The following is a 24,573-nucleotide window of genomic DNA, read 5'->3' on the forward strand; positions in this document are numbered from 1 at the left end:
TTCGCCGCAAGATGGCGCCAAGAACTTGAAAAACATCCAGCCACCAAGTCACGTTGATTTACTTGCAATGGAGGGACAAAATCAATACAATGAGGTGATCAGATCACCTTCAAATGAGTGCACTTTTACATGAATGTAAGCATCTATTTTACAGTTTTATATTTCGGTGGTCTTCATTAGCATCAGTTAAAAAACATGGACGTTATGACGTTAAGGAATAACAGGAGGAAGCGCAGCTGATGACCTATGAGAGCCATTTTTAGCATGCTTGACTTTTTTGTTTCAGTGTCATTTTTCAGGAGTGTGAGCCTCTTCTTCCTCAGTGTTGTGATGCTCTTCCACACCATCTCCATGCTCCGCCTGCTGGTCCACTTGAGAGGGTTCCTTGGTCTGAGACGGCCTGAGCAGATATTCCAGTTCTTCTGCGCTGATGGCTACTTTCTCTGGAACCAGCCACCTCTTGAAGTGTTCAACAGCACTGCCAAAAGTGGGGGACGAGTCAACGGTACATTATTTAGCGCTTAAATATTGGTAATTTCCAGATATGTTCCTGCTCAAGTTGGACCTTACCTTTCATCCATGTCGTTGCTTTGGAAGAGCTCAGAGGTCTGAGCATCATGCAGAAATCTATCCCAGCATTCCTTCTTGGCTTGAGACAAGGAGCGTAACATGTCCCTGGAGGTGACGTCGCTGGCCTGCCCCTTAAGCTTCTTCAGGCGATTCTCTGAGACACAAAAACAGGAGTGTAAAACAATAGATCTTCCATTTCTAGCTAACATTGATGCTGGAGGTGGGGGGGATGAAACTATCAAACCTAAACTGGCAATGTAGGTCTCTGAATCCTCCATGGGTTCCCATTGAGCACTAGGGAAGGCAGTGGCGTGTGTTCTGTTAGACTGGTCATTGCCCTGCCTTGCCACCGGCTGGAAAGAGTCGTGGAAGACGGTGTTGTTGTTCGGGGAGATCTCAGCTTGTATCCCTGGCTGACTGGGACCGCAGATTTGGGACCAGAGCTCCCCGCTGCTGCGAAGCTCCTGTTTCTCGAAGTCGTCGATCATTCTGTTGCAATCAGTCAATACGTCATAATCAAATTAATTAGATTTAGTAACGTTCAAGAAATGAGCAAATATGACTACGATTTCAAAATCAGTTAAGTGCAATATGAACAGACGTCTTACCTTATTGGATATATTTAACGGTTTTATTCTGCTTATCTGTTTTGTTAACAGAAATAAAAGATATGCGTTAAAAGCTTAATGTCTCCATGACCCTGTAGCTTGATTAAACGACGAAAACAAAGGCACACTTCCGTATTAAGTGACGATTGATTGGGCGGTCTTAAATGTATTATAATGCGATTGGTTCACTCTCATGTCCGGTCAAAACCGAGGTAGATGATTGGCTAGCCACCGGTCAACCCGGAAGTGAGTCCGGGGTCCTCGTTGCGTCTTCGGAGGTAAACAAACGAAATTAAAAGCTACGTTGCAGATCAGTGTCAGCGAGCGCATACTTGAGTTAAACCAAACCCAGCTTTTCTGGAGTGAATGACAAGCTAAACGTTTGCCATAGGATAGAGACTGACGGTGTAATATATTATTTAACCTCCACGTACATTTCGTGTCTATTTCCGTCCTTTGCCCAGGTTAATGATGTCAGTGCAGAGAGATTTGATTTAAGAGATGCGAGCTCCGTTGCATCTGGCAATAGTGGCGATCCCGATGGGAGTGCTGCTGTCCCGAACCATGGCGTGGATGTCCAGCGGCAAAACGCACCAGGAACTCATAACTAGGCTGAGGGGTAAATTCAGCCAATATGATGCCTGAGTAGAAATGTAGACGTACAAATGTCATTCTGTCATCTTTTTGCATTTTCAGATCACGGCGTGATCCAAAGCGACAGAGTGTTCAGTGCCATGCTAGCTACAGACAGAGGAATCTACTCCAGAGATTATCCATATGCAGACTCTCCCCAGTCCATAGGTCTCCATTACAGGGATTTCTATTTTGCCATACATGTTTAATGAAATTGACCATGTGTTTTCTGACACAGGCTTCCAAGCCACCATCAGTGCACCACACATGGCAAGTATCTTCAACATCATTGATAATATGGCTCAATGCTCTTTAGAGATTTCAATATGTATGAAATGAAATCACCCCCCCAATGTCCACTGATCCTGACAGCACGCCCACGCTCTGGAGCTATTGAGTGACAAACTCACAGAAGGAGCATCGGCCCTAGACGTGGGCTCAGGAAGCGGATATCTCACAGCCTGTTTTGCAAGAATGGTAAATGTCATGATCAGGTTAGATGGTTTCTACGATGGTGTGGACGTTTCATTCATTTGGTTCCCACACCAACTGCCCTCCTCTCTCCTGTGCACAGACAGGAAGCAATGGGAGAGTCGTGGGAATCGACCACATCGACCAACTGGTTCAAAGTTCAATTAGAAACATCCAAGCTGACGACCCGGAACTTATTACCTCTGGACGCGTCAGACTCGTGAGTGAGTTAATGAACACACAAACATTCCTTTGAGGACACTGTCCAAATTTTGAATGAGGTGTAAAAGAAGCCATCCATGTCTGTATGTTTCCACAGTGGGAGACGGAAGACTTGGCTACCCAGAGGGAGCCCCTTATGATGCCATTCACGTCGGGGCAGCTGCACCAACTGTTCCAAAAGCCGTATGTATGCATTTTAGAAGCTCAAGTCAAATATATTTGGAGATGTGCAATTTTAGAATTCAACATACTACCTTTTATAGCCATTTAATATATATATAGTGTTTGACCTTGAAAATAAAACTAATGCAAGTGAGATTTTGAATTCCCTTTTCTCCTGCTGTAAAGCTTCTGGAGCAGCTGAAGCCAGGCGGCCGCTTGGTGCTGCCAGTCGGCCCCGAGGGTGGCAGTCAGGTGCTGGAGCAGTACGACCGTCAAAATGACGGCACCTTCCTCAAAAGAGCTTTGATGGGAGTAGTTTACGTCCCCCTGACAGACAAGAGACGACAGTGGCCAGGGTATAACCAAACACTACCTTCACCCCCGCAACTATTTGTGACTCCATCATGTTGCTTTCTTTGTCTTCTCAGAAGCGAGCTCTGACTGCGGTTTGGTTGGCCCACCCCTGCAAGTTCTTCAATTCTCTGCTGCCTTCCTCAACTCTAACCCAATTCTATGTTCACTCTCTTGCTGAAGTGTGTCACCTAACATCACACAACAAGGAGTATCTGGCAAGGTTTTCCTCACATCATTGTCTTCCTCCAAATTGAAAGAGTGCAAAAAGATATTAAAGGGCATGGGTTATCCCAAGAGTATGAAAATACTTGTGTTAATAAAACTTTGTGTTATCGTTTACATGAGCTACAAATGGACAAGCAAGTACAAGAATCCACTATACAGTTTTACAATCACATAGATATGAACTGCTTGTGTACAATACATGGATAGAGCTTCCAAAATCTGTTTTAGAATTTCGGAATTGAAATCTCCAAGAACTATATAACCTGCACTTTTTTTTTTATAACAAAGCTTTATTTATCAAATGGTGAACTACAGACAAAAGAAAAATAACAATAAAACAACAATGTTAAAATGCCTTTTGTCTCAAATAAAAACGAGAAAAAACGTTGAAAACATTAAAATTGGACCCCAAGTTTAAGGTTTAGACCGCTTCCTTATTTTCAGCACCGGGTTTTCGGACTACAAAATGACGTCACAATTGTGCGCCCGCTGTTTTGGAAGGACCCCGGCGATGCACGCGGCTTTGACAGTCGTAGGATTTGCTAAATTAAATCCACATTTGTCATTTTTACTTTGCGTTGAAGCTACAAGATATTTAGTGAACAAAACTACATACGTTCATTGCAGTTCTGTATTGTGCAATTTCCGAAAAAACGTTCATTCTCGTCGTAATAATTGTGTATTTTCCATGGAGCTGGAAACTGCCACACCGGTGGAAGAAAACACCCCGGTGTCAGCAGAGGGAACCACGGGCGAAGAAGACAAAATAAGCGGCAAACGTAAAAGCGACGAGGCGAGCAGCTTGCCCCAAAAGCGGAGAGGACCCCGAGGAAAGAAACTCCGTCGCGGGGAGAGATATGTACCTCCTCCGCAGAAACGCAACCCGGGTGTCAGTTTCAGCCAGGAACATTTCGACGAGACGTCGTACTACTTTGAGGACGGTCTGCGTAAAGTCCACCCGTATTACTTTGACTTCAAGACCTACTGCAAAGGTCGCTGGATAGGGAAGAGCCTTTTGGAAGTGTTCGAGAGTGAGTTCCGAGCGGAATCTATTGAGTATTACCAGAAGGCTGTCAAAGAAGGGCGCATCCGCTTGAATGAGATTCCCGTGGAAGACCTGAATGTGGTCCTCAAGGTCAGTTCCATGACAAGATTTAAGTATTGTGTCTTCAAATCGTGGACATTTAAAAAAAAAAAAAATTATGTGAAGTTCCATTATTCAAGTTCAAACTCTTAACAAATTGTCCCTGATGCAGAACAATGACCACATGAAGAATAAAGTCCATCGTCACGAGCCCCCTGTCGTGGGCAAACCTCTGGAGGTCCTAGTGGATGACGGCAAAGTCCTCGTGGTTGACAAACCCGCTTCCATCCCCGTCCACCCTTGCGGACGTTTCCGACACAACACCGTGATTTTCATCCTGGGCAAAGAGCGAGGCATCTCGGAGCTGCACACCGTCCACAGATTGGACCGACTCACCTCGGGGGTGCTGCTCTTTGCCAGGACTTTGGAGATCTCGAAGAAATTGGATCAGCTGGTGAGAGACAGACAGGTAGGTTCTGTTTCTTCCACTCTTGTTTCTTGCTCCTCGTGCTTAGCTGCATTTAGAACTTTGAAATGTATCCTAACAGCTGGAAAAGGAATACGTGTGCCGAGTAGAAGGTGAGTTTCCAGAGGGTGAGTTGGTGTGCGAGGAGCCCATCCTGGTTGTGTCTTTTAAAATCGGGCTCTGCCGCGTCGACCCAAAAGGAAAGGAGTGTCGGACGGTATTCCAGAGACTTAGCTTTAATGGCAAGACCAGCGTGGTGCGCTGTTTGCCCCTGACAGGCCGCACCCATCAGATCAGGGTGCACCTCCAGTACCTGGGCTTCCCCATTCTCAACGATCCCATCTACGGTGCCTCTGCATGGGGGCCTCACAGGGGAAAGGGCGGTATGATGGGGAAGAGTGATGAGGAGCTCCTCAAGGATTTGGTTGAGGAGCATAAAAATCAGGAGAGCCTCCACCTGCTGGATGTATCAGACAACGGGAACATGTTGTCTCAAGAAGGACGGAAGGAGGATGAACTTAGTTGCGGTGAAATAATATCGCAGACCACCGCAAAGGAGGCGGCATGTTCTTCGGACGTAAGTGGTGACGCCGACTTACTCGAATCTCGGGAACCGGATAAGTCACATGAAGACCAAGTTCAGACACCAACAGACCCCCTGTGTAGTGAGTGCAAACTAGTACGAGCTGACCCCACCAAACAAGAACTCATCATGTATCTGCACGCTTTACGCTACAAAGGACCAGACTTTGAATATTCTACACCGTTACCTGACTGGGCCAAAGAGGACTGGGTGCAAGTGGACTGAGACAAGATGTCTTCAAAATTGATTTCTAGATGAATTTTGCGGGGGGGGTTTTTTGTTGTTGATTGGGTAAACCCAAATGTTAATAATTATATTCAGTTTTTACAATAATATTTTTTTTTGTGATGGCACCTTTAATCATAATAAATTCTTAAGTGGATTTTCAAGGTTATTGGACAATTAGGATTTTTATTCTGTTAAAGCTTTTAGGTAAAAGAGTTGTTAATAAAAAAAAGAGCAAATTAAACTCACGGCAGGAAAGTCTTTAATTTCATCTGATTGGAAAATGTAACAGTTTCAAGTCCTGTAAGTAAAGGAAGTCTTTAAATAAAGGATTCTGTTTTATGACATATCAAGTTGTGAAGGCTCATTGAATTGTCAAAATACAATTTCAGTTCTTAGGAGACAATTTTCTGAACCTCAAAACACTTCAGTTTTACACTCTGTATGACATCACAATAATATGAACATTTGAATTTACACACACACACACACACACACAACAGGTATTGTTGCATATAAAATTCAGGGTGTTTGGCACTGTTTTATCATGTCTGTTTTGTAATGAAACAAAATGTACACAATTGGAGTTTGGCTATAGATAAAGCATTTCTGTTCCAAAGATAATTACCTCTTAAAAATACTGCTATGTCAGCAATTAATCTTTCATTATCAGAACTCAAACACACTTTAAGGGATCATTACGCACTGAAACCCAAACAATACTTAAAGTATAAACCACATTGATTTTCCCCCCCCCACTGTTTACAAGTCTTGACAATTAACAGACATTTGGCTTCCTCAATGGCTACAAGGAACACATTTTTTTTCCAAACAACTTGAAATATTCTTTATCATAGTTTAGACTGGTTTGTCTCAATTTTGGCACACAAGACAAAGTCTTATAATTTGAGCGCAAACAGCATCTTTGTCGTTGTTGTCTGGTCAACAGCGTCCTCTGTTGACCTAAATTGTAACTACAACGTAGTGCAAGCTTCATCCAAATTACTTCAGTCACTATTGGATCATGCTGGTGTCTTACTAAATTGGAAATAATTCTGAAAATATTCCAATTCATGCCTTTATCATTTGACAACAATGATTTTGTTGGCCTAATGAATTATTTTCCATATACATCCAATTAAGTATTCTCATGCTTAAAGTGTATCATCTCGTTGCCCATCCCTCTTGATCCAAACATCTGGTAGGTCTGGCTTACTGTTCGGTAATATAACAATGTTCTCCGTCTGACTGCTCCGACTTTTCCCGCATATCTCATAAACCGTCTCTCTGAGGGAAAGACGGAGAGTGTCTCTCTTCCCGTTCAGGTGTCCCGGTTGTAACTGAGCTTCTCCATCGCTTTGCTGAGCATTGGAAGAACCCGCTTCAATGTCACTCAAACACGTTTCATTGGAGGCATCCAGAAACTCGCAGGAGCTCACAGACTGCGAGGAGGGCTGGAGGAGTCTTTCACCTGTGGTGTGATCTTCTGCGCACAGACATGGTTGGTCGGTGGTGTGGCTGATGATGGTTTCATCCATGCTAGACGAGGATGAAAATGTTTTATTGGTCCACTGCTGCACCGAATTACAACGATCTTGGCAGGCTTTACACAGCCTCTTGGTCATGTCGTCTTTTGCTAGGCCTGTAGACCGTCTTGAGTTCTCTTTGTATGGCGATGAGGTCTGCAGAGCCGGAGGTCCTTGTTCTCTACACATCTCCCCACGTTCCCCATCTAAGGAGGCCTCCCTCCCACTATACTCGATCTCATCGGAGAGCACGGACGGCCTGTTTGACAGCTTGCTGGTACAAGTGCTGTTCTCAAAGCTGTCACTTAGTCGATAGGCCAAAGGTTGCAGCTCGTACTGCTCCGGCCCTCTGTCCCCGCCTCCCCCTCCCGTCTGTTTCAGCTTCTGTTGATTTGGGTAAAGGTAACGACCCGTGTCTTTATCATAAGTCGTCTCCCTAGCTCTACCTAAAGCCCCGTTAGTAGACACGGGACCCGGTTCAGCTCCCGAGCAACACGACAACATCCTGTCCGACGGATCCGACAAACACGGGAGAGGAATCCTCCCGCAGTTTTTCTGAGGACCGCAAAAGCAGCACAGTGATTGGAAAAAGAAGGTGGCAAATCCGCATGCTACACATTTCACCAAAAACAAAAAAATTCCTAATTTTCTGAAAAGCAAGACCGTCGAAGGCAACATGATCACACCGGTGCAGAAAAAGGCCCCGGAAACGATTGCTACGGGACAGCCCATCCTTTTAGTCGAATGCGCCACTTTTCCTATTTTGTCCGAATGCGGTGCAAAACAATAGGAAATACAATAATCGGCCACAAAGTCAACCGATAAGCCGGCTGCGGATGAAATGAGGAGAGCCTCGATGCCACTCAGTTGCCACTCCAGAAGAACCAGGAGTCCGACAGTGAGGAACACACTGCCCCCTACCGCCGCAGTTCCATACAAACTTAGCGGAATATTACAAGTGGTCAAGAGCAGCAAAGCAAACGTGAGAGCCACCGAGGCGCCGGCTACCACCAACATCTCCGAGCTCAACGCTTGCTGGAGGTCAAAAAGAGACAACTGACTGATAAACCAGCCGTTCTCCAACCCTGGCGGTGCCCCTGATATTTCTTTGTTGAACCACTCCAAGGTTTCCCTGTAGAAAATATTTGTTTGGCTGAAGTTGAAGCTGTAGCGGTACGTAGTTTTGAATGCCAACACTAGGGCGGCGATCCGACCATCTGCTTGGAAATACACGCCGCCGTGAGTCAAATGACCCTCGGCGTACTTCTCTGCCAACATCATGCTCAGGCACTTTTCAAAAACACGAGGCGGGAAAGGGAAAGCGATGTCGTTGCAGCAAATATGGCTGTCTGAACATCTTCTGAAGGAGATCCAATGCAACAGCTGCTCCACAAAACAGATATTATCTATCATGGCTTCTTTGTCCTCGCTGGAAGGCGGCGAATAAAAGCTTTGATTTTGCACGTGCCCACACAAGTCCCTCAACCATACCTGAGCATGAGGTTGACTCATTCTAAAATCCGGATCCAGAACCAAAGAGCCATTACTTTTTGGGTTGAAGTGATTTCCGTTATCCACCGGCTGGAGGCCCCAGACGAGCGTCAGGGTCACGGGTTTATCTTCTCCGTTGGTCTGTCTGTTGAACATAAACATGTGACGATATTCGGCGTCGTATCGCTCAAACGGGTGACTGGAGCGGAAAAGTTGAGCGATTGCACCGTCTAGCGTCGGTAGCTTCATTCCAGGATCGAAGCAGGACATGTACGTGCCGCCTACGGCCAACACGGCGAACCAGCACACCCAGATGTATCGGAACTTCACCACTCCACAAGGCAAGATTTTGAGGAACACTAAATTAGACGTGTCGGCGAGACCTCGTTTTAGTTCTCGCAACTTCTGGCCGAATGTAAACAGAAACCTCTTGCGTGAACTTGCGTCCCAGAAGCCGCCTGGGTTTTTGGAGCAACATGGCTTCCACCCTGGCGGCGATGCGGAGGATGCTTCCATGTAACGTTCACGCAAGATCAAAAAGCACGGCAGCCATACAAGTACCAAGAGCGAACTAATAAACGAGGAGGTCCCAAGATAAACCGCAAAACATCTGATAGCCGTGATGCTACTAAGATAACCGGCGCAAAACGCCGCGCTGGACGTCAACCCCGAAGCTAATATCAAATATCCAATCTCCTGCAAAACTCTATGCACTCTCTTCTCCAAGGACGCTGAAGGTTTCTGGGCCAACTGCATATTCCAGAAATCCACAAAGATAAAAACTTGATTGGCGCAACTTCCCAGGAGAACTAGAGCCGCCGAAAGGTTAACCAGCGGGAAGAAAGTCAGACGAAATGCGACTTTATAGAAGAAATAGGAAGTGAGGAGGGAGCCGCTGATTGCTACCACAGATAATGCCACCATGAAGACGGAATGAAGATAAAGAGCCATTGTGAGAAGAAGTGAAATGATTGCAAGGACGGGGAAGACCGAATCTCTCGCTAGATAATACTTAAACAGGGTCTGCTTGATTCCGAGATCCATGCCGGTGATTGTGGTATTCTTATACGTCAGATCTCGTCCTTTTAAACTCCTCATGTAGATCTCCATCATGCGTTCCCCTTTGGCCACCGGGAGAAACACAAGACTGTATTTGAGCGTGGGGATCTGATATTCGGTCGTCTGCGGTCCGAGGAAATCTTTATCAACCAGGAAGTGAAGGATTTGGAACACTATGCGGGTTTGTTTGCAGCGTGACGGGACGGAAGAGCAGCCGCCGTATTTGGGTCGCTGAAAACAAGTTTCCACCAGATGGCCATCGTGGTAGTAAGGAGCGCATTTCCGGAGGAGGTTCAGCGCCTCGGAGACCTGAAGGGTAAATAATGTATTGAAAATTATTATTAAAAGGGAGCTTTAGGCTCCGCCCCCGTGTGGTTCCTACCTGTTGGGAGGTTAGGCCCAGGCAGAAGGAAGCATTGGTGAGAGCGGCTAAGTAATTTCCCAAGGACCAGCTGGGACAGCAGCCACTTCCTGATGTGGCTTCAGTCTCGCCTCTCACATGTTGCTGGCACACATCCTGGAATCGCGCCTGGGAGCGTATCTGAGATAAACAAGGGCGATGTTTTGGAAAACATTCCACGACTAATTAAGCAATTAAGTTTCATAGGAGGAAATGTTCCGGAGGAATTCAAAATGGATGATGATTTCCATTGAAGTTTGACTGAGGCTTAATTGATAAATATGACGAAATTGATTTTAAGACTTAGTATTGATGAGAGCCTACCCTGGATTGCTCCATCTCGCACATGGCATGGATGGCTTTGAGGCTCCAGAGACTGGCTGAACTCTCGGAGCGGAACACGAGCTGTGCCAAATGCTGGCCTGTGAGCGAGGGACAGATGGACTCAACATAGAATGTGGCAACCTATGAGTCTTTTTTATTTTTTTTGCATTTAAAACAATTCTGTATTTCGGATAATTCATAAAACAAAATTATTCAGTGCTCAACCTGTACATGACTGAATATTTGTTATTTTTTTAGAAATAATTTATTTATTGCTAATGCACATGACTGAATTTTTTTTTTTTTTTTAGAAATACAAATTTATTGATTGCTAGTTTAAAAAAAAAATGAAATAGACATGCTCTGCTCAAGACTGACTCACCGGGTGCATCACAGAGGAAAGACTCTGAAGTTGAGTCTCTGGCTAGTGTCCTCTTGAATCGAACTCCAGTAGTGTTGTGGATCTCATCTCCACTGCAAAAAATTACAGAAAATTATTTATTGTTTACTGCTTCATCATCTCAAAGTGAAAAAAAAAAAAGGCTTTTCAATCAAACTCTCCACTGACCTTTTACTCAGCTGCAATGGCAAAAGAGACAAGGGTTTCCCCAGGCCGGTGTTCTCCCGCAGTTTGGATAAGCTGGACTGGCGAACCGCAATGTCGGTCCCTCTTGGCTCAAAACCCTTAAGAAAAACACAACACGTACAAAACCTCCTCAAGATGGGCCGTCGAGTCGTACAGTTGTCGGTTGCACTTCAATTAGATCCGGCTTGTCCTTAACTAACACCAAGAACAGGACATTTAATTTTCCTCGTTAATCCATTTAGCTCCTGTGGGAATGAATGTCTGACTTCTTTAATTAAATTCATCAAGATTACAGAGCGTGTCATTTGATCTAATTTAGTGCTGCATTGTGACTAATCATGGAGATAAGACCAAAGTCATAATAAAAAAAGTCACTTGTGTCATAGAGAAGAATGTAAAAATTACCCAAACAGTCACTTGTGTCACAGAGAAGATTGCAAAAATTTAAGCTAAAAAAGATTCCTCAAGATTTCAACATTCACCACGTCTCCTGGTCTTGTTTGAACATCATTAATGGATTTCTGTCCATCATAAAAATATCATGAAGCTAAATTCTCAACCACTCACCAGCAGAGGCTCAGAGAAGTCCGGCAGCGGTCCAATGAGAAGACCAGCCAGAGAACATCCAAGTAGCAGCAAGGCACATCCCAGGAGAACCTCTAACGGGTAGTCCACCAGCATCCGGGAATAACTGTCAAGTGGAGGCAGAACCCAAGAAGAAGCTGTCAGAGTAAGTCTTTCTTACAATTCTATCATAGCATCTGATTTTGCAAGTGGGACATGCTGGTGGGGAAAATCCGTAGATGTTTCTTACCTTCTCACAAAGCAGTAAAGTTGTCCATCCCTGTTAATGACAGCAAGACAAGGCAATTTATTTATAAACACACAACAAGGCAACCAGTTATAAGAAACTAAGTCGGTCAACACACCCAAGCGTCACCACGTGCCGCTGTGTCGGTCTCTGTGCGGCACCTTCACCGTGCAACCAGTGGCATCTGACCGCCGCGTGTTGCCGAGACGTCCCGTGTGGTGAACTACAGCCCATTCGGACCACCGAACCCGTTTCAGTCCGAGCGCCGCTGCTACTGTTCGACTCGGTGTTTGCTTTGAGAGCATCGTAGGGGTCACAGTGGGGGCATTTACGGAGCTGAGCTTGACCCTGAGGAACCTGAAGGGATTTTGTTTTCAAGCAGTGCTAAAAAAAATTGAATATTTGACATACTTGGTAATAAAGCTGGCTGGATGACGAGGGTCCATCCAGGCTGCCGCAGCTGTCACATAACTCCCGATCATCTCGGATGGCATCCAGATTGCTCTGTTGCCCGTACACAGTGTCAGGGGGGCACAGCGACAGGACCGGAATCCCGCTGTGGAGGACGAGTCACGAGAGAATAACAAAAAATGACATTTCCAGTTTTATTCCTGGCTTGCCTTTTAGAACAGCAATTGAGTCGAACTAATGAGGCTAAGAATTGTGCCGCACTGTGACAACTGGCAGCAAGCAATTAAAGAAAACAGGAAATGGAGATTGTGAGCAGATGTGACTCGTGCAGTGTCACAAAATACTGACAGTATACGCCACATCCTTGTGTATCCATGGAGCTTCAGCTTTAATGGATGGCAACTGCCGCTTGCCTGGGTTATCTGGCCACCATCCAGTTTTGTAAACTAATTACTGAACATAAGCAACAACAGGCAGCAGGACTCTCTGTTTTCTTATTTTTCATACAAAACAGACACAGGATGTAAAAATGGACGAGCTTTAAAAAAGCCCATACAGTCTAAATTAATTGTTCCTGGTCTAAATGAAGGTTATTAAAATAAAAAAGAGAACTATCAAATAGATTGTGTTGTGCGTCAGAAGAAGGCATATTGTGCTGTCTGTGTGGCACTTGCTTGTTTTTCCACCGTGGCCGAGATGCGACTGCACTTCCTGTCGTGTCTCTATGGCGACGCACTAAATCTACAAAAGTGACCTCCCACTCGTTAATGTGCCTCCCCTAATAAGGCACAATGATGGAGGAAATGCACACTATGACAAAGAATCCAATTATATCCACGTCTGCTCGTATTGATGCAATGAGCACAGCAGTGGAGGAAAGTGAGCAATCTGAGTCATCAATATTTCAGACGATGAGTGCAAAAATAATCCAGGGAGGTGCGAGCCAGTTTCACACCGTGCTAGGAATGTAAATTCTTACCGCACTCTCACACAAGGCGAAACTAATTGCGCACGCTCGAATGCACAAGATAAAAAGTTCTGATTTATTAGGTACACCATTCCCAGATGTTGTAGATTTTTGTGTGTTTTTCATTAGAGGGGAATAGTTTTATTTTTTATTGCTGCTGCCTTGCAGTTTTGCAAGTCTTCTGAGCAATGTTATCAAGCAAGATTAAAGCGTATTAATGTTTCTTCCATTAGTCCAGCCATCCATCTTTTTTTTATTGGAGTTGTCGGGGAGGAGAAGCCTTTCTGTACACCCTGGACTGGTCGCCAGGCAATCTCAGGACATTGTGATTTCCAACCACGGTAGGAGATCAAATTTCACTCAATTAGTCCAAAAAATATTGACTGTCCTAAATGTGCCTTTGGATCTATTGATCCCAGCAATGTATAGTGACAACCAGAACAATTAAATACTCTCCCGCTAGATGGCAGAAGTTACAAATAACAAATGCTATTGTCATTTTACACTGTAAGTAAATTTGAAAAGAAATAGAACCACAATTATTTCAGTGTATACATTTTTTAAATGTTTTTCTTAGGGATCTGTTGTGAGAGTTTTTTTCAATTTACCTCGGTTCAATCAAGGTAAACACTGATTTAATGCACCAAAAAATCTAGCTACACCTGCACCATCTGGACTTTTATCACAAATATTAATGTTTAGCTTGAATTGATTGTGGTGTTGAATGAATCTCTGTCGTCTGCTGCTGTATTGAATCCAACTGCATTGATTTAATTGAGCTAATTTGATTGAAAGGGGTGGCATATTGTGAAATTGTACACCAGTGCAACCCCGCCCCTAAAAATATATAATAATAAACATACATTTTAATAAATGCAGTTTTTGTAAAGGCAGTGTTCTCTTTGGAATGATTAGAATGTGTAGGCGTACCTAATTAAGTGTCCATGCAGCCTGGCAAAACAATAGAAGCGGTCGGCGTGCGTTTAATTGTTCACAGCGAGATGGTTCCTTAAAAAAAATGTAATTACTCCGCGAATAAACGCACCTATGATGAGCCTCTTGGGTGTCCCGATCCTCTGTGGAAGAATCATCCATCACTATCGCATCCGTGCTGTCCCCTGTGGTCGAGCCAGCGTCCATCTCCTGCTCATTTAAATTTCCCGATTATAATAAAAACATGTAGATCGATATGATAAAGGTTTGAGCAAAATATCGAGCAGTCTCCATCTGCCTGGTAGGCGAGGCTTGTTTCTGGGGCTACTTTGGAGCATCACCGGCGCTCTGCGGGTTAATCTGCCCAGAGCTGCGCTCCGATTGGCGGACGCGCGGTGATGTTGCGGACCCCGCCTGGTTCTGCCCAACCGCCTGTACTGGACCGTCTATGATAGATACAAGTGGCTCCCAGTTGTTTGGAAACAACCTGCTGCTTCCATCTTGAGATGGATCCACAAATGGGGATGCTATACCTCATTCACGGTGACGTCATTATTGTATTGCTTTGAGATGGCCACAACATTAGGTACACTTGCACAATACAATTAAGTGTCGAGATTGTGCCTTTTTGAAGATAATAATGCAAAATTTTGATGATTATACATTTAACACATTGATGTTATAGCTGTGAAAATCATATTCATGTAGATTATCTTTTTATATACCCTCAAACTAAAAATTGTAGAAATGGCTAATCAATGAGAGATTCAAGCGCCTCCCATTTCGGTCCCCTGACCTTAACCCTATTGAAAACCTTGAAAGTGTACAGCAGAGAAGATTGAGAGTGGAAGATTTAGAGAGATTTATGTGGTTGAGTAATTTGTTTTTCAGGTAATGCGTGTATAAATAGTGACTTTTGATTATTGTTTGAATGCTTAAACATCAAGATAGTACACCCTGTCTTAAAAACAGAAGCACTGGGTGTGAAAAGCAAGTGAGCATTAATGAGGTAGCTGGCAGGATGGATGCTGGTCTGGCTCTGTTTCCTAATAGGAATCATGGCACCGGACCCTGACAGTCTCACGGGGGGGCTTTTGAAAAGACATGGACCAGTAAAAGGCGAGATCAAAGTCAGTTTAGAGGTTTGAAATGAGAACCATAGCAGGAAGGAAGGCTTTCTTTTATGTCAGTAATGTGACCTAATTTGTATCTATTAATGCATCACTGAATCACAATGAGGAACTAATTTGTGAAGGAGTCTGGTTTGAAGGCAGCACGGCCGGTTGATTGGGTAAATGATGCACAATCTTTAATCATCAATGCTCCAAAATACAATATACAATATGAATAACTTTAATTTTAAACACACTTGATGTATGAGAGAGAGGGGGGGGGGAGTCTGTGAATATGCAAATCCAAAAATGCGCACAGTCATATATTCTTTATCCTCTGCGGACAACAACTAGGTATTACTGATCTGCTTTATCAAGTTTGCGTAGTAAATTCAGTTTGCATTGAAATAAACTGCGGCGGCTGCGGCTGCTGCTGCTGATGGGGCGCTGACGAGAACTCCTGCTGGTTGGCCTGCCGGGTGTAAAGTTACGCGCGGACTGGACACACCTCCAATGGGAGTTTCCACAAAGAGGTGGTGGTGGAGGAGGAGGAGGTGGTGGAAGGAGTTGATCACTTCTCCTTTCCACCCTCTAGTCAACGCCAGTCCTCCTCCTTGTACTGGCCGTGGTGGAACATGCCCGCCGCCGTGGGCAAGTCGTTACGCGCGGCCACCGTGCTGTCCGTGGCGGTCCTGTCTTTCTTGGTGTGCTTGCTCCTCGGAAGCGTGCGCCATCTCGGAAGCGGCCACGAGGATCTGGATGAGGAGCTGGTCTCTCTCCGCTCAGCGTTGAGCCATCAACTCGCGCAAAGACGCCAAGAAATCCTTCCACTGCTTTCCCCCGGATACGAGAAGGAGCCTCTCTCCACCTGGGATTCTAATTTGTGGGGCGAGCTCACGCGTGGTTCCTCAGCCGCTGGAACTCCGCTGGGTTGCGGAGCTCTGCTGGACATGCAACCGCTGGAGGTGCTCGGCTCCGGGTACACCAAGCTGGTAGTGAAAGTGACGCTGGCTGGAGGAGAGCCGGTGGCCCTCAAGATGGTCAACGAGCACGGCATCGACATGGGCAAGTGCGTGGAGGGCTTCAAGGACCCCCACGGATGCCGTCAGCTGGTCTCCTACAAACTCAGCAAGGAAGTTGTCCTCTTGCACAGGTTGCGGCATCCCAACATCATCAAGGTGCACGTCCAATGTTATCGTCATTATTATTTGGTTTTATTCATTATTATCATCTCCCTTCGAAGACGCATTGTATGAAAGAGTTTAGTATTTTTTTTCCCAGAAAACGACGCCTCAACTTTAGATAACCCAAACTTGTGCAAAAAGCAAACATTCTATGAATATATTTTTTATGAGCCCACTTTTTTAATATTTATCTATGTATAAAAAGTTGATGGATATTCACAAAATGCTTGAGGAGAATAGCAGACCGAAAGAAATATATCTTATGAGTAACAGGAAACTTATATAAAACGTTTGTCATTAATTTCTATGAAGCATTAGAAAATTTTCCCTCTCCTTTAAAAGGCTCCCAAGTTATTTTAAGTGTGTTTTATTGGGATACAAATGTCTTTAGGCCATTCTATGAATGTGTCCCATTTGTGTTCTACTGCCAATAGTCAATTGCTGCCAAGCACTTATTAAATGTGCACAAACAACTTCAAACACAAGTGTGTAAAATAGTCACAAAGAGCATTTTTGCCACTTTAATAAATGAAAAGCAACACGTTATCTAAGGAAGAATAGTTTGAACTCCCCCCCCCCTCCCTTCTTCCGGCATGCACAACAAAGCAAGGCCTGTGATCAAATGAGTTTGGTCTTTTTATGAATTCCATGAAAAGAACCAAAAGGCAGCAGGCACAGCATCATATTATCCATCCACATCTTCCTTTTGTCTCACATTCGGGCCTGCCAGCTGACAATGCCAGTTGCTGTGCAGGACCTTCCCATCTAATTAAATTAAATCCATTGACCCCTCTTGACCTTTAGGGTGAGGTTTTTGTTTTTTTTTCCGAGGTAGACAATGTGTCTCTGTGCTTTCTGTGCATTCCCGCCACTCTTAAACCCGCTTTTAGTTTTCTTCACTCTTCAAAATGTATAAAAAAGTTCTGATGTTTAATATTGGTTTCGACAGTTGCGCGGTCACTGCGCCGGAGACGCGGGAACCCAAATGACCGCCATCTTGGAGCAGGGGAACCCTCTCCAGATGCTCCAGCTGCTCCAGAGCCCCTGGGAGGACCGCTTCAGGGTAAGCTCTTGATGCTCTTCTCATACTTTGTCTCGTCCAGTTGGCCGAGATGAGTGAAACTTTAGGAGCGCAAACATCTGTCCCTTCCGTGTATTCGATCAGGCTGAGTTTGCAATGGAGATGGGACCGGGAGTTAATCCACTGCAGGCTAGGAATGTCATCTCAGCATACATACACACACACAAGACTTTAGCTCAACCCCCATCGTAGGTATGCTCACAGTGGGAGTCGACAGAGGCCGTTTTTACACTGCAGGGTTCCAAGTGTGGGAGTGTGTGCTGCTGTGTTTGAAATAAAAGAGTGAGAGGGAAGCACTCAGAACAAGAACGCCTATTGATTTTGGATTATAAAGTGCAATGAAAAGTATCTCATTGACACTGCATCATTTTGAACAGTGGTGCTGAAGACAAAAGTTTTTCAAAAGGGTCCACTCGCTGGCTGCATGCACTCAAGGCGGACAATGGTGTGCTCTAAAGTAACCACGTCAGCAGACTATGAAAAGAGAAGATGCTTTTTTTGGGGGGTGTAGGCTTAGCTAGCTAGCAGTTGCATCATATCATCGCTGATGTAAATGAAGGCTCTCAAGTTCTCTTATAGAGTGGGAGGGGCAACTCTTTAGCCACACCCCCCCATAAATCTGAAAAACTAAAATGGTGAAAAAAAATGTAATGCTATAGATCCATAATATGCATAGTGGGCGTTAAAAAAATCTTCCCAGTGCTGCTCAGGCTGCTCAATGTCAGCTCCATGTGTATGAGCTCCACTAATCCAGCGGTGTCTGGTTTCATCCACTGCCGTTTTTACTGTGCCAGTGACGTCTACCTCGAAGCTTTACAGTACTAAACACGAACTGCGGTATACTTGTACTGTCTTACACACACACACACATGCATGCCGCATATGTGGGAGAGTCATTTCACGGTTTGTCAGCATGCAGCTGATACCTTGCTGTGCTTTTTTGGGCCTTGAGGAAACATTTAAAAAAAAAAAACAAGCTGGGATTTATAGAGGGCAGAATGTTGATACAGTCGATTGCTTTTTAATGTCAATAAACTGATTAATGCCGTTATCTCATTACACTATCTTAACAGGATTACTTCTCTGCAGCTAAACAAATAGTGAAGCAGATAACGAGAAGACGGCTTTTGTCTTGTGTCCCTCCAGGTGTGTCTGGACTTAGTCCGCCTCCTTCACTTCTTGTCACGCTCGCCACTAGGCTCGGTGGCTCTGCTGGATTTTCAGCCCCGCCAGTTTGTTATGGTGTCGGGCGAGCTCAAGCTCACCGACCTGGATGATGCCAGCGCGGCCGACACACCCTGCGGCTGCGACGCCGACTGCTCCCTGCAGTTTCCGCATCGGAATTTTACCCTGACTTGTTCGGCTCGTGGTGTGTGTGAGGGCTTCAATGAGAAGATGAACATTTACAATGCCTACAGGTAAGCGGAGGGACACTCATTCTGCACTAGAAATATCTATACTTGTGTACGAATAATCTGTTCTCACGCTCATATTCGTTCTGGTCTCCAAAAAAAAGGTCAGGTGTGCTTGCTTCAAGCTGCTTGTGACTCAAGCAGTAGGTGACACATAAACCAAAACATTATATATTTATATTATATCACAAGATGTTCAACCAAACCGTATAATTTCATTTTAAGAAAGTTTGCTAGCTTGATGCTAAATTTTGCGAATCGCCATAGATGAGCTCACGGAAATTAGCGTAGATGTTAAAGTAATACATTTTTTTTTTTTTTTTAATAATCTCACAGTAATGAAGTTTTTGTATTTTTTTTCTACCCACCACCGAGTTCCTCAACAAAGGCTGTCTTGACACAATGTTGCTAGTCAAGGTGTACGGGTGCTGCAGATTCGTGGTTTACGGGCATGATTCATAAAGCGAGTCTCGTCGCGTTTGATCATCCCTTCAGATCTTTGACAGCTTTATGCTTTCAAGTCATGTCCCATGATGGATGTTCTCTTTTCTTCTTTTTCTTCACAGGTACTTTTTCACTTACCTGCTGCCTCACCAGGCCCCGCCCGGCCTCACACACCTGGTGCAGAACATCATGAACGTCACAGGTGAGCGAGAGAGCGCCGCCTTAACACGACGTCGTTTTAAAGATCACACAAAGGAGTAAATCAAATTGCGCTCGTGTCATGACAGGCCTTAAGTGCTTTATTTAACACGCTCCTCAAAGAGCTGACAGGTGACAAGATAATGAATACGAGTTGTGAGGAATACACGGTGAACAAAAAATTAGACACACCTTTAAATTAAACGGATTCATTTTGATTTTGTAACAGCGCTGTGTACAAGTTAGCATGTAGCATCTTTCTTACTGCCTATATTTGTTTTCCATGCATCGTCCGATTCTCAGGCGAGCTGAAAGCCGACATCAACGAGACGTTGGATGCTTTCGAGAACATCCTGCACCTTTATCAATCTGGCCTGCACCTGGACAAGCTGCCTTCATCCATACTTCGAGGTAAGCTCGCTGACCTCTCTTGGGCGGACACAATGCCGGGCCTTATTTGAGAAGGCGGCACAGTCTGCACCTCTGTTTTCATTTTGTTTCGGAGGTGTGTGTGTGTAGGGGGGGGGGGGGGGTTCGGTCGCTCTTGCTCGCATGGGTTGTTTTGACAGGTTATTAGGCGGCTGGAATGAGAGGACAAAACCAACAGAGTGGGATTAATCCTGCGTGTCTCCGGCTCAGAAAGTCTGTCGGGGTTGGGACACACGGAAAGTTTGGCTACTTTTTAAATCAATAAGAACCTCTCAAGTCTACGTTCCTCACTTTCACCATAAAAAACGGTTTTGGGAGGGTTGTGAGGGTTGTGTCCCCTAACTATAAACATTTTACTCCACTGCCAGACCTCCTTCCTTGCAGTCTATGAAATATTAATAACAGAAAGACTGGCCACGTTCCTGCGGTGAGATTGTTTCCATCCCCCCCAGATGCCGGACTGTTTATATTGCAGCTCTTTGTGAATTTAATCGCAGATTGAGGGGAAAGAGGCCACGGGCGCCGAAGCTAACACCAGCGGGGAATGTTTTAGCTTCGCAGGGAGGTGCCACATGTCAAGCCTCCGCTTAGCTGATTGGAAGCACGATAAGAGAGACGAAAAAATGTGTCTTATTATTTCACATTTGCTGCGTGGGAGTTTTTGCACCAAGGTTGTCTGGATCGACTTAATATGCAAGCTTAGTTGAGTTTTTTTAAAAAAGGGTAAGCTGTGGGAAAGTGGAATGAGCAGGTTCGTTTCTATGAGTAAGGTGAGAAGGTCACGAGCAGTCACATGACATCCAGTTGGCCACTTTCACTTAACACTCGGGCGGTCTTGTGTGAAGCTGCTTTTTCGTCTTTAATTGTACATGACAAGAATAACACCAATAGATATAAAGAAATTTTACTTTCTTTTTTTTAACCCCAAGTATTTATTGGAGTAATTCACACCATTGTTCCCTTTAATCAACACTATTGTTTTTTTATTTGTTGCAATAACGACAGGAATTTAAATAAATAATAGAATTGAAATTAAATTGAAAAAAAAACCTTAAAACATATGTATATTTTTTTACTATAAAATAAAAAAAACTAACTTACTAAAATATAGGTGTATTATTTTTTCCTGGAGAAGATGCAACTCTGGAAAAAAAAAAAAAAAGGCCGAGCGTCAACAGGTAACTTACTTTAAAATGGCTCGCAGATGTAAAGTCCGTTCTGCGTCGATGCAATCCACAGCTGAGGCTAATAATAAAACATTTCAAGTGAAACATTGGAAAGCAACACGGCTTCGCTATACATTAAACATTTCCCGCCCTCCGCGTGAAGCACAAAGACAGCTTTCATGGGTGCCCGAACAGCTGAGGTCGGCCACCTTTTCCCTTCACAACGGGCCTCATTTTTTTTCCCCACCCGAAGAAAGATCCTCTGAACACTCCTTGTTTTTTCTCCTCTCCTCATCCCCAGAAGGCTGACCCTTGTGTCTTTTTGCCCCTCAACAACACACACACGCACGCATGCACACACACACATTTGCAACCATTTAGACGGTTAGCAGTTTGTAACAGAGCTTCTCCTCTCTATGAACTCCCAGACTCAGCTTGTGGCTGCGTGCACGCATGCGTGTTTGTGTGTGTGTTTCTCATGGCTAATGTGGAGCAGATGATTTAAGACAGGCCGCCTGACTGGAAGAATTAGAATGATTAATGTAAGGCAAATGTTTGGGTCGAAGAGGGGTGATGCGTTCAATGTGTTGCGGCAGGTCACTGGAAGACGATTGCTCAAGATGTCCTGCAGAGGCATGGTGCAATTACAAAAACTTGCGGTAGGCTAACGATATGTTGAGTGAAGAGATTGAGAGAAAAAAAAAAGCGACACTAAAAAGGACCAAAGGCAAGCATTTATTTTGATTGTAGTTTGCTTTTGTGTGTGGCGCACAATTGAACCACAGTCAAATCCAATATGTTTCTAATCTGTAACTATTATCATTGAAACGAATGTATTTTCAATTCATCTGCCATCATAAAAGCTTCAACTACAAAGGCAAAAACAATTGTTTTTTTATGCTATTAATGAAAACCAGTGCTTATAAAATAACAACTGTGTGGAGAGGAGAACAGCTAAAACAATAAATACTACCAAGTGTAAAAAAAAAAAAAAATCCGAAAATGGACAAAGGTGCAAATCATGATGTCTTTTTGGGACAATTAGTAGAAATATAAAATGAATGAATGGACGTACAATCAATGACTTTGGCATTGTTTGGTTTCATGGGTGACATTGTTGTGTTTAGATTACAACGTGACGCGAGGCATGGCAACATCAGGAAACACAGAGTACCACTGCTGGCCATCCTACAGCCAACAAGGCTGCGTCTTGTCCGTCCACAGTGCCAGCGAGGCTGCACACATTTGCAACTCGCACTCGCAGTGCACAAGTTTCACTCTGACTGGACAGAAAACATGGACAGGTCAGTCAAGTTATGTCTTAACAAAATTTACATTTCAGGTCATCTTAAACTAAAATATAGATTATTTAACATGACATGGATAGCACACTATAAAGCTAATACTTTCTGTCTGCAGGTCGCCCACTGGCCACTTTCAGGAGCAGCTTTAAACTTCTGGTGCCTGACGAAACCTCCGAGGTGTATGTGAAGAAAAGCACAGCCGTGTAAATATGCCGCACAGATGAGACCTCTCATTTTAGAGAAGAGTATGCATTGAGCTCATTTACTCCCGATGATGATGTGAAGCAAGCAACACATTGCGCTTAAATTAGACGAGTCCCGCGGCGTCCAACGGTGTTCCTAATTTTGCGGGAGAGAAGTCGCAGCCAAGGCGGGTAAATGTGATGTAGGCCTTGACGGGATTTCCCTTCAGATACAATTAAGGAAAGAAAGCCTTGTGCTTTTTTTTTTCTTTTTTTTTATGGTACTACCTTGACTTTATTTGCTGCTTTTTTGTGAAGCCAGCCCCCCCTGTGGTAGGCTTGGATGTAAGAAGTCGAGCCCAAAAAGCCAGAGGACGAGGAAAGAAAACAAGCTCTTATTCGAGTACATGCTTAGGCTGATGCGCTGAGGTGCCAACTGTTTTCTCATGGCTCTGGGGCTTAACTGCACTGTGATCTGAATGGGACCTTTACAACGCCGCTTTTAACGTGTGTGTGTATGTATGTGTGTGGGGGGGTCTGTTTGTTTAGCTAGTTTGCATAAGGTAGCATTTGAAGCTACAGCCAGGAGCTTGTTTTAGCGCTATGTGGCGAATAGAATAAAGCGCAACATCTAGTTAGTGTATAAAGATACGGCCAGGAACTAATTAGTGTGGAAAATAAAGCTAAATTTAGCTAGGAAGTTAGCGTAGTCTAGCATTATGATGTCACAGCTAACGGCTAGTAAGAGGAAAGTCGCATATAAAAGTTAATTGGTAATTAAATCTCAGTTTAGCGAATAAAACGAAGGTAAATAAAACTAACTAAACAACTAGTTAGCTTAATGGAACATTTAAAGCCTGAGTCAAAGTACCTTAAACAAAGAGATAATGAAGATAATGACATTTTGGGGCCTGAAATTACAAATATTCCCAAACTGTTTTCCAAGCAATGATGTGTTTTTTTGGCCTGGCATGTACTATATTGCAATTTTTTGGGGTCATTTTTGCAGGTTCATGCAAGTAGAGGCTAGTGGTAATATTTTTTATTCACATTTTTCAAAAACCCATAAATGCAGCAATATACATGCCAGTCCAGAAGTTGTCAATTTAACTTTGTAAAGAAATACCAACTGCTCTTTTTTTTATTTCGAAAGCACCTTTTTATGATCTGTGTGATATCTGGATGAAAGTAAATGCTGAATGTAGTTTGTTGCGTTAAATGCCTCAATAGCGCTTTGTGCTGACTTTTATTATAATCAATTTTATAACATTTTTCAGTTTTTTGAGACACGCCTTTTTAAAAAATCGTATTCTTTGAAATGTTTAAGTTAAAGACAAGTTGCTGTATACTACCACTTAAATCGCTATGAGCATTTGCAGCAAAGATTATTTCAAATCATTCCAGTTCATTTACATCCTTTTGTAAACAACTTAATTTAATTTTTTTAATATGTCATGATGATTGTTCTTACACAATTGTGCTTGTAGAGTTTTAAGTGCACCTTGTGGGTGAAACCATTATTTTCAATGGAAAATGACTCACTTCTGTTTTTTATATACTGCACCAAATGTAACTGCAGAGTCTTATTTTATAAATTTGTACTGATTCTGTCTTCATTTGCATTTTTATTCTACGACGTTTAACAATAAGCGGTCTGTTTTCTTCCCATTAGCACCAATGGTTGTGGGTGGGGGACGTCACATGTGGTTTAGTACGTGTTTTTAGTCCTTTAGCCCCCACGCCTCCAACGCAAGACCCAACTGAATCGGCTTGGCTTGCAAAGTTCCAGAGCTCCGCAGAGTTTGCACAATGCTTCAGGAATGCATTGAAATGCCGCGTCATGCTGAGCTCATTATGGGCCTTAATTAATACTAATGTAAATGAGCACACCTACTGACCCTTTCTCATGTTGAGAGGGAGTTACTGTAAGGCAAAGGCACAATTTGCACA

General features: G+C 43.9%; 5 protein-coding genes across 5 annotated transcripts; 3 read left to right on the forward strand and 2 right to left on the reverse strand.

The window, feature by feature from the left end:
* Positions 1-44: 44 nt before the first annotated feature.
* Positions 45-1,343, reverse strand: ccdc32 (coiled-coil domain containing 32). Its single transcript, XM_049739413.1, has 4 exons — positions 1,179-1,343; positions 815-1,059; positions 571-724; positions 45-478 (listed from the first exon to the last, which is right to left on the reverse strand). Exons 2-4 carry the CDS (start codon positions 1,056-1,058, stop codon positions 289-291), a joined length of 588 nt encoding a protein of 195 aa, XP_049595370.1. The 5' UTR covers position 1,059; positions 1,179-1,343; the 3' UTR covers positions 45-288.
* Positions 1,338-3,359, forward strand: pcmtl (l-isoaspartyl protein carboxyl methyltransferase, like). Its single transcript, XM_049739412.1, has 9 exons — positions 1,338-1,456; positions 1,643-1,797; positions 1,875-1,979; positions 2,050-2,081; positions 2,184-2,288; positions 2,386-2,506; positions 2,602-2,687; positions 2,853-3,022; positions 3,095-3,359. Exons 2-9 carry the CDS (start codon positions 1,680-1,682, stop codon positions 3,105-3,107), a joined length of 750 nt encoding a protein of 249 aa, XP_049595369.1. The 5' UTR covers positions 1,338-1,456; positions 1,643-1,679; the 3' UTR covers positions 3,108-3,359.
* A 353-nt stretch (positions 3,360-3,712) lies between these two features.
* Positions 3,713-5,952, forward strand: rpusd2 (RNA pseudouridine synthase domain containing 2). Its single transcript, XM_049739410.2, has 3 exons — positions 3,713-4,380; positions 4,502-4,798; positions 4,878-5,952. Exons 1-3 carry the CDS (start codon positions 3,757-3,759, stop codon positions 5,601-5,603), a joined length of 1,647 nt encoding a protein of 548 aa, XP_049595367.1. The 5' UTR covers positions 3,713-3,756; the 3' UTR covers positions 5,604-5,952.
* Positions 5,849-14,341, reverse strand: disp2 (dispatched RND transporter family member 2). The gene is made up of 10 exons (XM_049739406.1): positions 14,224-14,341; positions 12,212-12,356; positions 11,919-12,157; positions 11,804-11,833; positions 11,557-11,680; positions 10,972-11,087; positions 10,786-10,877; positions 10,404-10,501; positions 10,062-10,220; positions 5,849-9,988 (listed from the first exon to the last, which is right to left on the reverse strand). The coding sequence occupies exons 1-10, from the start codon at positions 14,316-14,318 to the stop codon at positions 6,758-6,760; spliced, it is 4,329 nt and encodes a 1,442-aa protein (XP_049595363.1). The 5' UTR covers positions 14,319-14,341; the 3' UTR covers positions 5,849-6,757.
* Positions 14,342-15,733: 1,392 nt separating this feature from the next.
* On the forward strand, positions 15,734-24,235 carry pkdccb (protein kinase domain containing, cytoplasmic b). The gene is made up of 7 exons (XM_049739435.2): positions 15,734-16,401; positions 17,357-17,470; positions 18,635-18,906; positions 19,467-19,546; positions 19,846-19,953; positions 22,265-22,441; positions 22,557-24,235. Exons 1-7 carry the CDS (start codon positions 15,859-15,861, stop codon positions 22,646-22,648), a joined length of 1,386 nt encoding a protein of 461 aa, XP_049595392.1. The 5' UTR covers positions 15,734-15,858; the 3' UTR covers positions 22,649-24,235.
* The last annotated feature ends 338 nt before the right edge of the window (positions 24,236-24,573 follow it).

The sequence above is a fragment of the Syngnathus scovelli genome, chromosome 14 (genome assembly GCF_024217435.2).
Source record: "Syngnathus scovelli strain Florida chromosome 14, RoL_Ssco_1.2, whole genome shotgun sequence".
NCBI classification, from domain to species: Eukaryota; Metazoa; Chordata; class Actinopteri; order Syngnathiformes; family Syngnathidae; genus Syngnathus; species Syngnathus scovelli.